A 17,646-nucleotide genomic window follows, 5' to 3' on the forward strand; every position below is an offset into this window, starting at 1 on the left:
CATCCTAAACAATATCCATTACATCACAATTTTAATGCACTGTTTTCCAAAAACACACATCAAAACCTAACTATTTTAAAAATTTCTTATGGGCCAGCTGAAGGCGCCCCTGCACCACCCTACCACTGAAAGCAGCAAGTTTGGGAGGAGTGGGTCCAGCCGCTGCCAGGCCCAGGGTGATAGGAGTCAAACTGGCACCCTATCCCCATTCTTCCAGGATGCCTCTTGCTAGGCCTGGGTGCCCTCACACAGCCCTGTAGGAAGCACCTCACTGCCAGGATGCATCTCCCTTCCCCTCTCCTTCCCCTTCTCCTGTTACCCCAACCAAACTAACTGGTAAGGTCTGATCTGAGAACAGTGTCACTGAAGCACATTAAGGCACTTTACAATATAATTTGGTGATGGATAGCAGGTTTAATCCCAAATATGCAATTGTTTTCCAAGAGTGGGACTCCTCCCACAGATGTGTTCGTAGAGCCCTTTCCACCCAGCATCTTGCCAGTTACTGTGCCCACTTCTCCAGCGCCATTTGTTGCCAGTCCTCTGGGGGGTGACTGCTGCAGCCATACTGGTTTCCAGTCCCCAGAACACACCCTGCTTTCACTCTCTCAATATGCAAGCTTCTTCCTGACGCAGGGCCTTTGCATTTGGCGGACTCCCTGAAGAGGCTGCTGCCTACACATTTATTTGGTTTCAACTTAAATGTCACCTCTTACTCAGAGGCAGCTCCTGACCAACCAACCCAGCCAAAGTGACCCCACTCCCCACAACACCCACATCCTCCAGGTCTCTCTCTCAGTGGCTTTCAACCAGAGGTGATAGTACCTCTCAGGAGACACTTATAGTTGTTGCAACTGGAGGGGCCCAACTGTCTCCCCCAGTGGGAAGAGGACAGGGATGCTGCCAAATATCCTACAATGCACAGGACCACCTCCATAACAAAGGGTTATCTGGCCCCAAATGCCATAGTTGAGAAGCCCAGCTACCACCATCTTCTTTTTCCCCTCCATATTAATTAGTACCAGAATTGATAGTTTGGGGGTTTTTTCCCCTACTAAATTGGAGCTCCTCAGGAACTGGAGTTAAATCTTGCCCCACTTGCCCTTTTCCTGGGAGTCCACAGCAAGTTGAAGATGCCAGGCTCCAACTAACAGATGAAGCTGAGAAAGCAACAAGTCAATTTTCAAAATGAAAACAAAAATCTCTTTTATTAATGAGTGTACCTACAAATGAAACTAGTCACAAAGAGTCCCTCATACTTTCATGTACTCACAAAATTATCTTAGTGATTAGTGATTAGCCATTAGTGAAAGCTTGGTTCTGCTACTTCTTGGAGACGTACAAAATTTCCCAAGTTTAAATATCTTACTTACACCAGTGTCCTAATGTCTCAAGACAGATTATAGAAAATGGAACCTCAATTGTCTCAAAGGATTGAAAACAAAAGTCAATGCATTCTACAAGATGGATATAGTCACAGAAAAGAATTAAGTATTAACTAAATACCTCCCCTTCCTCTTCCCACCTATTCATCCTCTACAGTACACATTTTTCTACAGTATAAAATTAGCCAAATTACCCAATATCAACTTTTCCAAAAAAGATACATTACTCCCACCCACCCACCCCCAAAAAAGTACCATATAGCAAAAGACATATGAATGCAACACCATTGAAATTATTTACTGAGCGCTAAGGCTAAATCTATTACTGCAAACTCAACCAAAAAAAAAAAAAAAAAAAAGCTCTTTGTATTTCTGTAGTGTTTTCTACTTTCCAAAGACTTGAAGTAACGTGTCATTGGAATTACTGCTACACACCAATATAATTATGGACATAATTATGCTTGATAGATTAGAAAATGCAGGCAACAAGAAAGATTCACCCTATTCCTGATAGATTAGAAAATGTAGGCAACAAGAAAGATTTACCCTAATGTCATCCAGTGTTTCTGTTGAGAGTTAAGACTAGAACTCAGGTCCTAGTCCTAATTCTGTGTACCACCTCCTTTCCCACATGTCCTTATATATTGTTTCACAGAATGCTACTGGATAGGCCAGGAGTCACCATGTTCATGGGTTTCAAGCAAATTTTGAAAATGCTGGATTAACAGAATTAACCAGACTCCCAGAACTTTAATGTGGCATTATAAATCTCCAGGAAGGGAATGGAGAATAGGGCTGTCATAAATTCAAAGTCCCAGTCACAAAGCAGGGAACAAACGTGTGTGTGTGCAGGCAAGGCGAGGACTAGGGGCAGAAGGGATGTAGCACCATTTAATGGGGCCCTGACAATGTAGGGATTCCATCCAATGTTGCCAGGTCTTTCCAGAGAAGCTACAAATCCAGGCTTTAATCTGAGAGCTCCATGTTCATGCATGTTATCTTGAATTTTAAAAGAAAAACACTACAGTTTAAACAAAATGCCCTGGGCCAGATCAGGTCTTGGCCCCATTTAGAAAACCCAGTATAGCATGTTTAACAATCTTATTTGCCCATATAACCTTTATTCAGAGGTCCTGTCCATTTCCTAGGACTCTGCAGAACAATGTCAAAGATGTTGTCTTCAGAAATAAACTAACATCCTGCCCTCTTAGACCACTATGGTGTAACTCTGAACCCTAAGCAGGAGTTATTTCAGGGTGTACTCAGATTGAAATTAATACCCAGCCTCCTCAACTGTTCACGTAGCAAAGCTTCTGGTGACCACAGATATCCTCGCCATTAGCCTTTGTTTAACTCTTGGAAAAACCAAAAATTTAATTGAACTGTGAAAAAAGGAATAGCATTGGAACTGGTTTGCTATTAAAAAAAAACAAAAACCACCCTTCATCTTTCCAAAACAATTTTAAAAATTGCAGGGGTTTGAGGACAATTTAGAATTTTGATTCAAACTAGTGACACTCTCAAACAACACTATTATATTTGCAAAGTAACTATTCTAAAGGAGGAAGCCTTTTAGCCTTCTCCCTTTTTTTCTTCTATTTATTTCTGCCCTGCCTCATTCTAAAAATTAGTTCAGAGAGCATGACAATTGTCTATACAAGTGCTTGGAACTGTGGAACAGATGTAGCAGAAATAGCATGCAATAAATCATATGGCAACTGATTATCTTTCCCTGGTATCTACTTTGCCCACTTACTACCCTAGTTTCTCCTAACTGCTAAAATACCCACTTTGGGTCCAAGGAAAGCCTTAATATGGTATATTTCCAGAGCCATGAGAAATCATATTGACCTATAATGGTGAAATCACATTCACTTCTATTTCCCCATGGGGAAATAAAGACCTGTGTACCCCTGTGATTTGAAAGCCTTGGGGAACCTAAGAAATGTAACATTGGGAGTTACAAGGTAAAAAACAAGAGATTATCATGAAATGCTTCCAAGTGAAGTCCTTTAAGTCTCAAATCAGATTTACTGATTTTAACTCCTAGTCTGCTCTTCTTGACAGCTTTGGTGACCAAGGTGGTAGTTCTTCTCCTGTCTCACCAGTGAGAATATGTTCATGTTTGGGAGAAAGCCTGAACAAGTTTTAGCACAAAAAATTAAAACTCTGTGACCAATGAGGTAGACTGTACACAGATGAACCAAAGTCACTCTACCCAACATAACTGACATGTTGGAATATCATTGGAAATTGACAGAAAAATCATTCTAGAGCTTAAAAGAACTCTGACATGGTGATATCTTGTCACTGTCTTCTGAAGCCAAGGACATAAATCCTCAGAAGGCCACTGGGTCTTAATCCATGACATAAAGATTGTCCTCGATAATGTAGATATTGTCTTCTGCTCGGACACCCACTTCAGCTGCACTTTGCAAAGCTCCAGTCCGAGGGTCATTCAATGAAACCATGCTACAGAAAGAATAACATGAGTCTTTAAGGAAAAGCAGACCACTTCTAAAGTATGATGAGCACATTTATGTACATGCAGGCAAGGTTTAGTATTTGCAACTCCCAGAGCCCTATGAAATAGTGAATAGGAGATCCATATTAAGTGGCTGGAGAGTCTAATAAGCAGGTAGAAAACCTAAGTATTCTCCTTGAGAAAACTCATGCAATAGAATACAAAAATTGAAAATCTAAGAAGAGTGGTGTCAGACATCGAATTGAAGTCCTCAATCAAGATGCCTATTCTCAAGGGTAACTAAGAAATGGTTTGGTTGCTGGTTTTCTAACTGTGGATTGTACTCTTCCAGAGAGGGTCATTAAATCTATCTAGCAGTCTACAACCTGCATTTAGGATATACACAGAATACAAAATATATCCGAACATACTGGATACAGCAAAATAGTATTGCTTCACTAAGTGTGTACTGGATGAGGGTGTCAGAAATCTTACAGAAAACATAGTATCTTAATGATCCGAATTTGAAAGCCATGGGTTAGACAACGTTCGTAACACATACACTCATACAGTAAGTGTACAGAAAGGGCATGTGTGCCATTTTGATACAGCTGCTGTTTTCTAATTGGTAGAGAGTACCTGTTTTTATTACTTAAGCCTGCCCAGAAATGAAAATGGAACATACTGAGGCTTCACTCAGCTCTGATCTTTAAGTGACCACTCACACATGTGTGAGAACAGGTTAGGTGTCAGGAGCTTGAAATGAGTCAGTGTGATATAACTGCAAAAAAAAAAAAAAAAAAAAAAAAAAAAAAAACGAAAAAAGTAAAGTTACGAAGAATGCTCAGGGTTTTTTGTTCTTGGTTTTTTTATATATTTCATAAGATTTTCTACAGTAACTATTTTCTTTTATGATTAGGTGATAAAAAGCCTTTAGGAAAAGTTAGCAGTGAAAGAACAGAGATCAGCTAAACAGATGCTACGTTCCATGCTTTTCTGCCTGTTAGGAACAATTTCTTTCTTCCATTCTTGGAAGCACATAGTCAAAAACTTCTATAAGTATGGGTGTGGGGCTTTAAGAGACCTAAGACTGAGTTTTTTAACTGCTGTGTGGTGTGACTTTGGATGTCACTTAACACTTCTAAACCTGTTCTCCAGTCTGTACGCTGAGAATAATAGCGCCCATCTTTTGGGTGTATTGCTGCAATAAGCGTAACTGCAATAATAGAAAACCAGGATTTACGGAGCACTTACAATGCATTGGGCATTGTTCAAGGTGCATTCAGCAGATTGGCTCATGTAATTAACTCAGATCTAGGAAAGACTGTGTGCAAACATCCAATGAAAGAGCACTAGAAATAATGTGTGGCAATCTAAGAGGGATGGATTTTGAATCAAAGACCTTGCTTAAAGCCCAAGCTGTACCAAATGAAGCAAGCTACTTGGATTTGGAAGTAAGTAGTGGCTTCCTACTAATGTAACTATTCTAGCAGAAGACCACAGGCCATATGCAAGTAAAGGGGATTTAAGTTTTAATTGGGCAGTAGGGTGGATTTACAAAAATTGTAAATTCCAATGCCTATGAGGCCAGATAACCAATGCAAATGAGCAGAACAGGCTGGGAATGGAACAGCAGGGGAAGACAGGAACTGTGGAGAGCTGAAGGCATTTGCCCCATCACAGTGCCTTTGCACTTCTTCAGCCTGGAGTTGTCTTCTTCCAGATCTTTGCAGAGCTGCCTTCCGTTCCTTCAGGACTCCCTCAAATAGCCCATTACCTTGCTCTGTTTTCCCCCATGGCATTTGTCTAGAAGCATTAAAAGGACTCTGTTTATTTGCTTATGTGTTTTCTGTTTTGTTCATCTCTTTGAAATATAGTAGACATTCAATAAACATTCAATAAACAAAGCACTGAATGAAATTAAAGAACAAACCAAACAACGCATTCAAATGTTCCATCAAACAAAATTTGTGATCTCTTGCTCTAAGAGATTAAGACTGAGATGCTCCTTCTGTAGCAGTTAGGGGACAATTCCAGAGAAATATAGATAGCTAAAAATATCACTAGAAGTTGTGGATAACAATAGAGGTGCTCATTAAGCTAGACTTTTCAGGATCTAGGGTATAAAATGAAGAGTTTAGGAGAAAAAGAGGACAGAGAGAGATTTTTCTTTATTTTTGGTAGAGTAGAAATATCAAAAGGTATTGACACAAACTCTTTCAAACTTACTTTAGTTGTTCCAGCTTGTTTCTTATGCATAAGTATTCTAAATTGGAGAGGAGTTGAAAAGAAAATTAAACACATTGGCCAAAGAGTTTATGAGATCTTTTTTCAAACAAGTATATTATTTCTATTACTTTCCTATGAACAAAATCTGTACAGAGCTAGAGCCTGAAAAAATAAATTTAGAAGAAAGAATGTTTAAAAAAAAAAACCAGACCGGACAATTCCCAAGTTACTCAGGTAACTCCTTTTGAATCAGTAAGACGCAAACAAATTTCTGAGTATAAAGTATTTCATTTTCATGAATGGTTTAGTATATTCACCCAGATGCTCAGGCTTACTTTTAATGTAATTATTAATAATTAAATACCATTTTTAAGAAATGAATGATTGTGGCTCTTTCATAGTAGACAGGCTACACACACACATACCACACCGCACACACACACACACGCCACACACACACATCACACACACACACCACACACCATGCACACACACATCACACACACATTACACACACACCCCCATACACACATCACGCATGCACGCACACACACGCACACAATACACCCAAACACAACAGCTGGATGGCTACCTTTTGAAGCCCTGCTTCTAGCCCTAGCCCTGAAGTCAGTTTCCCTTCCAATGTTTCATTTGCCTCTCCTGTTAAATGGGTCTTATAAAACTCAACAACATCATTCCTCATGGGGACAAAAACTGGTTCTTGAGGGGAGTGGAAAAGGAGTGAACAAATCATATATGGTTTGTTGCCTTCCAAATCCCAAGTCTACCCAAAACATTCTCATTTCTTAATATTTAATTCCACGTCTGGAGAATTTATATTGCATCTTTCTCTTTGTAGGTCAATAATTTAAAAAAAGAGCACAGTTTAGGAAACAGAAATTTATGTGAAATCTCAATCACATGGCAGTTTGCCTCGAAGACCCCTTGCTCTGTTCCCTTAGGTACAATCCTGAAATAACTTACTTTTGGTAATCACGACAACCAACACAGCGAGCAATACCACAGCAGTAATGCAGATGCCAATGTAGAGTCCCTTACTGGTGGTCATCCATGGATTTTGTGCCAGCGACACATACTAAGGAAACATCGGTGGATCAGAAAAGCATCTTGTTAGAGTTATGGATAGAAGACATTCCCCTGGGTGGCTCAGTCAGTTAAGCATGTGACTCTTGATTTCAGCTCAGGTCATGATCTCAGGGTTATGAGATTGAGCCCACATTGGGCTCCGAGCTTGGCGTGGAGCCTACTTAAGATTCTTTCTCTCTCCCTCTCCCTCTGCCCCTTTACTTGCCCCCTCCCCACCTAGCCAACCCATGCTCTCTCTCTCCCTCTCTAAAAAAAAAAAAAAAAATTCCCTAAAATAATGTACTTGGACCATTTATCTTTGTTGGCCCTTGGCTATTTCTGGCTCAAGATAGATAAGACCAAGTGATCCAAGGTTATAACCATATGGTGAAATTCAAAGACCATTTAAAATTCAAAATGTATTTGGGGATGGTCAAAATGTTTTGTATCTTGAGTGGGTGGTATTTACAAAGGTGTATGCATTTCTCAAAACTCAAACTGTACACTTCAAATGGGTGTACTTTATTATATGTAAATTATACATATTTTTAAAAATCAATAAGCTATTTCCATAAATATATCCTGATATTAAAAAAGAAAACATAATTTTTGTCATATATAAGTTGACCTAGTGATGTTACCTGAATATGCTCAGTTATTGAAATTGGTCCTTGATTATAGTCCTTTTTTTTTTTAAGCTATAATTTAAGACCCTTTGTCTACATAAATGGACTTGAAAGTAGGTGCTCACAGACATGGCCCTCTTTAACAACCAACCTGAAATGCTGTCAATTGGGTAGAGATGCAGAAATTTGTTTAAACATCTTAGTGCAGTTTGTAAAGGATCACCACCTTCTGGAATAAGCCTGAAATACGCCAAGCATCACTCTCAGCCCTTTTACATAGCTTAGCTCTAATCCCAAAGAGATCCCAGAGGGTCAGTATTTAACAGAAAAGATCAGAGAGAAGGATCAAGTCTCTTCCTGCATAAAAGTTTAATCTCTGGAGTCAGGATCTCCTCTCTTCGACTTAGTTGCTGTGTGACCCTGGACAAGTTATTCAGCCTCTCTGAACCTCTGTGTTTGTGTCTGTCAACTACAGATTAAACAGGGTTCTTGGGAAAGGTACTTTTAGGTACCCCCTGATAATACCATGAGGAAGATAGGGATAAGGGAAAGTACTTAGTGTTTGGGCTCAAAGGGGAAACAGCCAGGGTCTGGGATGGAAGAGCTTGTGCTATCATTACCTTATCAATGGGCAGTAAAGTGGTTAGATGGAACATGGGGCTGCAGGAGGGAGGCTTTGCTTTCATTTTTAAAAATATGACATGAACACTACATGTTCATTTTAGAATGTGCAGCTAAGCATGAAAAAAGGAAAACTAAAAAAACCATAATCCTAACATCCAGAACAAACACTATTACCATTTTTCATTATATACTCTTCTAGAATTTTATCCTCCTAGTGTTTTTCTTAACATAAACAATTACTATATTCAATATATGCTACCACACATGCACGCGCGCGCACATACACACACACTATTTTAACAATTGCTTTTTTCCCTTAATCAGTAGTAACTGTCTTCCCATGTCAGTAAATGCACTGCAGTGACTGCATTCTTAATGGCAGTATGCAGGCACACTGAATTGACTAATTAATCTCTTACTATTAAACATTTAAGTTGTTTTTAACATTTTCATGATTATAAATAGCAACAATGAACATCTTTTCTCATACATCTTCATGTACTTGTTCAATTCTCTCCTTAAAATAGAGTCCAGAAAGCTGATCTACTGGGTCAAAATATATGCTGCATGTTTTCAAGATATGTGGGATATCTCTCAACATCCTCAGAGCCAAGACACAGAACGCCCATGATTTCACTGCTGCCTGTTGTGAACTTGCTTCTAAACTGCTTCTACTTGCTGCTAAACATACCTGTCTATAGGTAACTGAGGTCAAGAACAATCTCACCACTCAGAAGGGTTTTTTGTTTTGTTTTTTTTAATCCAGCATAGGTCTGGCCACATAGCAATAGAAGAATCATGCACACAGTGGCAGTTCCAACATTCAGTAAGTCAACCCATATCCATTAGATCAATCAGTGTCCATGCCACATAAGTTGTTCAAAATTTTTATATCTCTCCTATGTAGTGTTCTTATTGTCACTGATGTATACAACATAAAGCCACTTGACCCCACGCTAAATAACCCCACCATGCCTCAGCTTGAATTTCTCTTATCATGGCTGTGTTGTCATTTCTCACTACTTGAGACCAGTAAGATTATTCTCATACCTCAAACTCTTTTTGTTTGCTGTTCCTGAGAGTTATTTGCACATACTAAAAGGAAACTTATTTCTCCCAGAGGAACCAAAAGAAAAAGTCCCATTGATAAATTTGTCTAACTTATTTGCAAAGATGAGACTTTGATGAGCATCATGAGACTAAGACCCCTTAGATTTGTCTCAAGCTCACTGTGGAAAAAGTATAAGAACATCTTTCAAAGTCACAAATTTATATGGGGTGCCTGGGTGGCTCAGTCGGTTAAGTCTGCCTTCGGCTCAGGTCACGGTCCCAGAGTCCTGGAATTGAGCTCCATGTCTGGCTCCTTGCTTAGCTCCCTGCTCAGTGGGGAGTCTGCTCCTCCCTCTGCCCCTCCCCGCTGCTCATGCTCTCTCTCACTCTCTCTTTCTCTCAAATAAAATCTTTTTTTTAATCACAAATTTATTTAAGATGTTAATACCTTAATAAGACATCATATGGGGAGGTTTATGTATAGAAAAACTCAACAGTGGCCTCAAAATTTCTATAAAGGATGGCAACTGGGTTAGAAAAGAATATGAGGGAGGATCTGCTTAAGCAAACTCACATTCGCTGACACAGTATTTTTGTTCTGGGTGGCCTCCACTCCACTGATTCAAAGTGTGTTATTTCCCTAATGATAACTGAAGTCTTCCTTGGTTAGTTAACTCATTCTCTTGAATTAGTTCATTCTTTCTTCCTAATTTTTGGCCAGGAGAAAGTCTGTAGTATGTTTGGTATGTATATGTCGTTTATCAGGCAAACTCTAACAAACCAGCCTACCTATATGAACTTTTCAAATTAATTAAAGTATCCCTATTTGAGTCAAATTATTTTCTTCTTTTTTTATTTTAACTAGAAAGAATCAATCTTTGGGTTAGTCTTACAGAAATAATCTCTAAATGTAACTTGCTTCCAGGGAGACATACAAGTGAATCTGGCTAATAAAGTAGGAAGAAAAATGCTTACAGTTTGATTGCTATGCCAAAGGCCATCTGAAGACTGTGTTACAGTGCCATTCCCATCTGCTCAACAAGAAAGAAAATTAATTATAATTACAAAAAATATTGAATTTTCACTGTAGATACTAAATATATTCGCATTGCCTTCTGGTGGTGAATGAAAAGTTGAATAATAATATGGCCAAATGCTGCAGACATTGCAAAAGTCATACCAAGTTACTAAGCTGTATTAATTTATCCTGTAAGGTTCTGTTTCTTGACCATTTTGTCTTGGACCCTTCAAAAATGGACAGTCTTCCTTATGGAAAAAAAAATGCACATATACACAAAGTTTTACCTACAGTTTTAGGGGAATCACAGAGGCCCATTTTTGGAACTGGGTTAAGAATGCCACTTAATGGTAGGTAATCAATATTTTCATGCCAGCTAAGAACCTGTCAATGAGTTCCCCAAAGGCCACATGTACATCCAAAGATCAGGACCACTCTATTCCGAATGGATATTCCATTGGTTTTATTCAGAACGTGAGTAAAATGTACTAAGAGATCTAAAACAAGTGGTATATAACTCCTACATTACATGCCAATGTGCCCAGACTTTGATCCAGAAGTATTTTATAAAATATCTGTTATATCAGCTGTGAAACTAATATTAATCTTATATTGCCAAAAATCCTAATATAAAAGGATATTATACCTTAAAGCTTCGATGGTTCAAGCTTTACTAGAGTTTTGAAATACCGATTTTGTAAATATAGCTAGAACTACAAGCTATAACAGTACCCCTCTCATAAAGTTGTCGAATTAGATGGTGTAAGTAAAGGACTGAACATCATATTTGATAAATATTAGCTTTTATTAATTATTATGTTACATTGGAGGGAGCAGTGGGGAGAGAGACACTGTGTAATGCACCTCCCAAACATCATATCCTTCTATCATCGTTAACATCCAGGGACACATGCCACATCTTGCTGATGGGCATGCAGCTAGTAGCTGGCCATTGAATTGGGAGCTGCCTGTCTCTAAAGCAGAGCTATAGGGCCTCCCTAATCTAGCGATGGCAATCAACGAGACCTGCCTTCAAAGAATTAAGTGAGATAACGTATGACAGTTGCCTGGCACACACATCTATCCAATGTAGGTGGCGGGCCATATGAGCACCAAAATCCCTTCCAGACCCAACTAACATTCTTTGCTCCTGTGAGTCTTCAGTTCGCTGAAGGCTGACGTAGGCACAGTAAGGATTTGGCTTGAGACCCTCAGGTACACAGCGAAGGTGGCAAAGATCACATAAGTCATAGGGGCCACAGCTGCTCCCATATCTGTTCCACTCTGGAAAGCTCTACCTTGACCAGGTTTTAGTCCTATGATTCCCTACTCTGATGCACTTCCCACTCAAACCCAAGAAGTGTGCAGTACGTCTGCTTCCTACTGCTGCTACCTTGTGTTTCTATTTATTTTCACTCTGTTTTTGTGCCCAGAAACAGTTCACACTAAGGATTCCACTTTCAAAACCAAATGTCCTCATTATCTAATCCCAGCTGAAGAGGCCCCTCTGTGAATCTCACTGCAGGTCCATTTTAAATTAACCAGCTTCCAGGAATGATTGGCAAAAAGGTAAGCCATGCAGGGGGGCCCCCTACAGATTGGCAACTCCTGAGCACAATGAGTCACAGACATTAAGGAGGAGTCTTGCAAGGCTGGACCTTGTTTGGATTCAGCACAGACACAAGCACGTATAAACCAGCTCCACATTACAAAGGGGTTCAGCCTGTGGCACTCCCCAAAACCACCAACATGAGTAACAGAATTATCTGGGGCAAATGAGAGGATTTAGCATCACCTTTCTCTACCACAGGAAAGACAGGTGAATCTTAGGTTTCAAAAAACAAAGATTATATGAGATCTGCCCAGAACGGGGACAGTGGGAAAAAAATGGAGAAAGCAATAGACATTCTGAGCAGATATGCCTCTTGGTGGTGGTGCTGATGCCCTCAGCCCATCTCAAAATGTCCATGTGCAAGCCTCACAGGGCAGCAGGGGAACTTCCTAAATGTACTTGCGGTCTGGGTCTTCGATGAAGCATGAATATGGTTGACCAGTTTGGTCTGGATAATGGAGGGCTGGATTCAACTGTTTTATGGCTCTGGACCAAGAGAGCAAGCCCACTAAGAAGTCTGGAGTCAAGAGTGGTTCATTTGAATAAGAAAAAGAGTGCTTTGCATGTGGGTATTATGCATGTGGATGTTCCCAAATCATACAAGCTCCCTGGGCCAGTCAGGTATATGGATTCTGGACTTTGAAAGCTAAGAGTCGCAGTTGCTATTGTATCTATTACTTACCACCTTTTAACTATGTCTTAGGGTTTTCACCCTATTTAATCCTCAAAAGCAAGATCGTTGTTATGCCATCCATTTCACAAATGATAAAAACAGATTCTAAATGAGTAAGACACTTGCTCAAGTCACATGGCTGATTCGAGTGGCCAGTATGAGCATTCATGTCAGATTTGCCTTTTTCAGAATGTGGTCTTTTAACAATGCATCAACGATTACCCAAACATGAGTATGCCCAGGTGTCCAGGAAAGAAAATGAAGTTACCTGTCGGGCAGGAGTACAACGGTGAATTGGTGGGTTGCCTTGTGCTCGTTTCCTGTGGCGGCGCAGTGGGCTGGGTTCCTGCTGTCTGCACTGTAAAAGATGAAGTAGCTACTGAAATGAAAAGAATGAAAGAGCTGTGCTCTCTTTGTAGAGGAAAATTCCCACCCCAACAAAGAGAAAAAAACAAAACTAAAATCAGGAATCACCATCAACTTCCCCGCAGTGCCCACACTCAACCATCCCCTGAAGGCATGCTTTGCACCCACCCACTTTCATTCCTTCCAACTTCCTCTTAGAAATTTCCCTTTCCTTTCTAAAATCACTCCTTTATTTTTTGTCAGATATCTCACCTTACATGCAGCACTGATCACTTGCCTCTGTGTATTTTATTAACATTTTAAATATTTTATTTTTATACACTTTACTCCTAGAGCACCACAAGTTTTAGAGCAAGTTAGTGGTGCTGTCTGGACAAGAATTCCCAAACCTGGGCTTTTCTTGCCTTTCATTGGTCTTTCTGTTTTCCCTTCCCCACAGTGGCCTCCACATTTCAACATCACCCTTTTTCATGTTCTGAACTATTTTCCTGCTTCTCTCTAATGCTCAAATCCATAACAGGATGTAGCTCTGGTTAAGAACTAAGAACAGGATAATACAATGAAGTCAGGTGATTAGAAACTTTATTCAACTTGGATCTGTGCAAAAGACCTCTTGGGCTTAACTTTTTTTTTCCAAGTTTGGGTCTTAGCAGGCATCTTTCTTTTCTCCCTGTTTCTAAAACCTTACATCCAACCATTTCATGAATATTTTAGGCAACTAGTATACACAAGAGGCACTAAGCACAGGAAGAGTGTGGATGTAAAGATAAATGTCCCCACGTTGGATCTGCTCCAGCGTGCACCTCCTTCCTGTTCAACTTAACTCAAACTCATGAGAAAACCATCAAGACAAGGATAAGGCTCAATTAATACTATCCCTGAGGAGGTCACACGGACATATAAGCCAACACCTTTCTTCCGAATCTTTGCTTTAAACATGCATATTCACCAAACCATGTCCACTAATCCACCCACATTTGCAGGCACAAACTAAGTATTACAAAGCTAAATCAATATTGAGAAAGTCAACAGATTCTTTAGTGTGTTCCGCTGCCTCGAATGAACAGAGCTGTTTTACTTACAAACTTCTATGGCTCTAAAATCCCAGTTTTAACCTAAAGCCCTCTCTTCCAAATTCAGCTCAAAGCCGAATCCTTCAGATCCCTCCTGATTAAGTATACATATTGTTCAATAGGAGTCAGGGGAAATCAGTATGTTTCATCAGATTTTTCTGGCTAAGAGGTTGTGACATCTCTGTTATTCCTCAGAATCCAGTGTTACCCCAAGGGGTCAAAGAATTTTGGAACCTTTAAGAATCTTCACTAAAAGTTATCTTTTTAATCCTAGAGATAGGTTTGAACCTAACCTTGTCCTCAGAATGGCAAGCTATTTCTCTACCTTTAAGTCAAATTATTCTCCACTCGTATTAAATCTAAGCTCTTCTTTATCAGAAGTTTGAAGTATGAACCATGTGGCCTGAATTAAAAAAAAAAAGGCGTGTAAATTCTAAATCCCTGAAGTCTTTAATCTGATGTTTACTTTTTCATCAGTATAAATAGCATCTTTTGCTATTTCCATGCCACATAAATAAATTAAAGGTTGCTGGAAGCAAAACTGTGTAAGTAGATTGACTGCCCAGAGAAGACAGGGTAATCGTATAAAGGATTGTTCAGTGAGGATGTCAGATCAAGACAAATTCACCTGAACATAAGCTCAGTGCTCATGGCAGAAGGCACAGTCAAGTCTTTAACAACTTGGGCACAGGCCCAAAATTCAAATTCATGAAGGAATCCTGATTCGAGTAGTTTCTATCCATATAACTTTTAGACTCTGTGCCTTAGTTCCCACAACTATAAAATGGAATTGAATCACACCTAGAGTGCATAGGGGTTGTCATAAGAATTAAGCAATATAATACTTGTAAACCACTTAGCATGGGTCCTGTCACATAGGAAACAGAGTAAATGTTAACTTCACTGAAATCTCATCCTCAAGTGGAGATCTGGCTTCAGAATGGACGAACTGATCTCTACTCAGAGCTCCTTGTAAGGACAGAATCTCATTAACCTGACCCTTATTCTCTGATATTCCTATTTTTGCCTCAAAAACCTGTGCTCAACTGGGCCAAATCCACTCCACCCTTGTTAGATGTCTAAGATCAATGGTCTCGCTTTTTGGGGGGTGTTGCTAATAATGAATGCCTTGGAGAATCTGACCAAAAGCTATGAGTTCCCTTGCTCTAAAAATGATTATATGTAGAAGGGTGCATATAATCTGGGACAGGGGTTCACAGGGCTTCACACAGGCTTCACCCTGTGAAGCCCATGTCTGGAACCCAGGTAAGAACCCTTAGCCTAGATTGTACTTCTGCCTTAACATAATGCCTTGGATGGTCGACATCTCATTAGAAGACCTCTGGACTCAAGAAACACATTTGTTTACCTGGCTTGAGGTTCTGCGTGGGTGCTGGCATTGAAGAAGTAGAGGTAAAGACCCTAGGTGACGTTGGAACATTGGTGACCTCAGCTGGAGTTAGAAACCAACATGAAAGCAAGGATTAATCAAGCAGCAAGAAACAAGAGCTGGATCCACGTACTAATGCAACCAATGAGAGACTGTCCCTGGGCAGAATTAGGCACTGATCTTCCCTGAACGCAGAGTTCTTGTCATTGGTCAACTAGAATCTGTGACAGAGGAGGGCTCTGAAGACATACTTGCAAAAAGGAAACAGCTGCATTAAAAGGATATATTTGGGGGGGTTCAGAGGTGAAAAATGTCACCTGGGATTTGCACTGAAGCACTTTGAAAGACCGGTCATGCATATCAGATTTCTGTATCTTCATAAACATCTGTGAGATAAGGAAAATGTCTAGAACCTGGAGCTGCCTTTATCCTCTCTGTGGTGAATGACTAAGACTTCAACAGTAGTTCCCAGGCCTAGAATGCTTACCAAATAAATAGCATTCAGTCCAGTCAGGCCTGAGGGAGGCATACCAAAAGAGGGACCTGCATCCTAAATGAGGACTAACTCACACCCATTAGCATATGCTAGATAAATCACACAGATGATTTCTACATTTGGTTAGAAGGTAAACTAGACCTTTTGCGTTCCTTCCCACCTAAGAGGTAACAACAGCTAGTAACATTGACTCTGGCACTTTCCAGATTCGGCAGCAGTACAGGATTCCAAATCACTTAGTGAATGTGTCAGGGCTACCCAGACGGAGCTAAAACCAGAAGTTAGCCCAAACAAAAGCAAACCAATGAAGGACTGAATCAAGAATGTATACTTTTGATCTCACTAGGCACCTTTTTTCTCTGCAAAAAGTTTCCTTAAATTTCTACTTGACTTACTACAAAAGAAAACCCATGTCACGTAAATAGGGGACAGTTGGTTTGAAAACCTTTCTTTCTGAAAGATCCAATTTAATTTAGAATCTGAGGAGGAAAAATCTTTTTTCAACAAATATTTGTGTCTATTATATGCAAAGCATTAGTCCAAAGCAGAGGTCAGCAAAGTTTCTGGAAAATTACTGTCTGGAAAGCAGACAGTAAATGCTTTAAGCTTCAGGAGCACTTGCTCCACTCTGCCTATGGGGAAGCCACAGTGGACAATGTATGTATCAAATGGGTATGGCTGCTCAAATAAAAACGTATAAAACAGCAGTCCTGTTTTGTAATCTGATCTAGCCCTGGGGCTTCGATCTACTGACCCTGATCTAAGGTGTAGTTAGCGAGTACGATCCAATTCCCTCCTTCCATTTTAAAATCTAATCTACAGGGGAAAAAGCACATATGCAGAAAATCTGATCAAAGGAGAGTAAGGGAAACAATAAAGAGGAGGTAACCTAATCAAATTACCTAATTAACTTGGTATCTTCAGTGGCAAATATTTTCCCCAGGCAGAAGCAAGGAAACTAACTGTAGATGCCAGTGGAAAAAAGCCTGAACAGAAGCTTGAAGAGTAAGCTCAGCTGGTGAAAAAAGCAAGCAAACTTAAGCAAAGAATTGGTTATTGGAGGCAGTCTCCTTGGCTCAGTTAAGGACCCTCTTCCCACTTGACAAGAGCACTGCCCTTGTAAGTGCCCACCTATTAAAGAATTTCGAAGCACTTCACAAGTGTCCTACTAATTTCTCGGCTATGTCAATTCTTAACATTCAGAAAAACCAATAATAAATTTCATGAATCCAAAAAAGTTGCAGTCATGATCTTTTCTCCCCATGCTGTTCCTTGCATCTGTCTAGAGCACACGATTATCACCAGCCTCTTTTGGCTTCCCTAAATTGCTTCCCACAGATGATTTCCCCCATGGTCATCTATTTTCTCCATCAGAACTGCCCTTATGTCACTAGTCTTCACAAAAGAGACAAACCAAGTCCAAAAGTTGGGAGATTGCAAAACCAAGTTCCTCTTAATTAAAAAAAGAAAGAAGAAGAAAGAAAGAAAGAAGAAGAAAGAAAGAAAGAGAAAGAAAGAAAGAAAGAAAGAAAGAAAGAAAGAAAGAAAGAAAGA

The 17,646-nt window shown here is 39.8% G+C and overlaps 1 protein-coding gene across 4 annotated transcripts in view; it reads right to left on the reverse strand.

Moving 5' to 3' along the window:
• Nucleotides 1-1,180: 1,180 nt before the first annotated feature.
• HAVCR1 (hepatitis A virus cellular receptor 1) overlaps nt 1,181-17,646 on the reverse strand; it is a 20,848-nt gene continuing 4,382 nt past the window's right edge. For 2 of the 4 annotated variants that reach the window (XM_035013076.1, XM_035013069.1), the window contains exons 4-9: nt 15,576-15,659; nt 13,036-13,146; nt 10,440-10,495; nt 7,063-7,174; nt 6,079-6,115; nt 1,181-3,857 (exon numbers count right to left, since the gene is read on the reverse strand). In XM_035013076.1, coding sequence (XP_034868967.1) covers nt 3,743-3,857; nt 6,079-6,115; nt 7,063-7,174; nt 10,440-10,495; nt 13,036-13,146; nt 15,576-15,659 — 515 coding nt within the window. In that variant the 3' untranslated portion in view covers nt 1,181-3,742. The remainder of the gene's footprint in view (nt 3,858-6,078; nt 6,116-7,062; nt 7,175-10,439; nt 10,496-13,035; nt 13,147-15,575; nt 15,660-17,646) is intronic. The other 2 variants (XM_035013084.1, XM_035013094.1) reach the window with 2 other exon arrangements.

Source organism: Mirounga leonina, unplaced genomic scaffold (assembly GCF_011800145.1).
Source record: "Mirounga leonina isolate KUSES-001 unplaced genomic scaffold, KU_Mleo_1.0 Mir_104, whole genome shotgun sequence".
NCBI lineage: Eukaryota > Metazoa > Chordata > Mammalia > Carnivora > Phocidae > Mirounga > Mirounga leonina.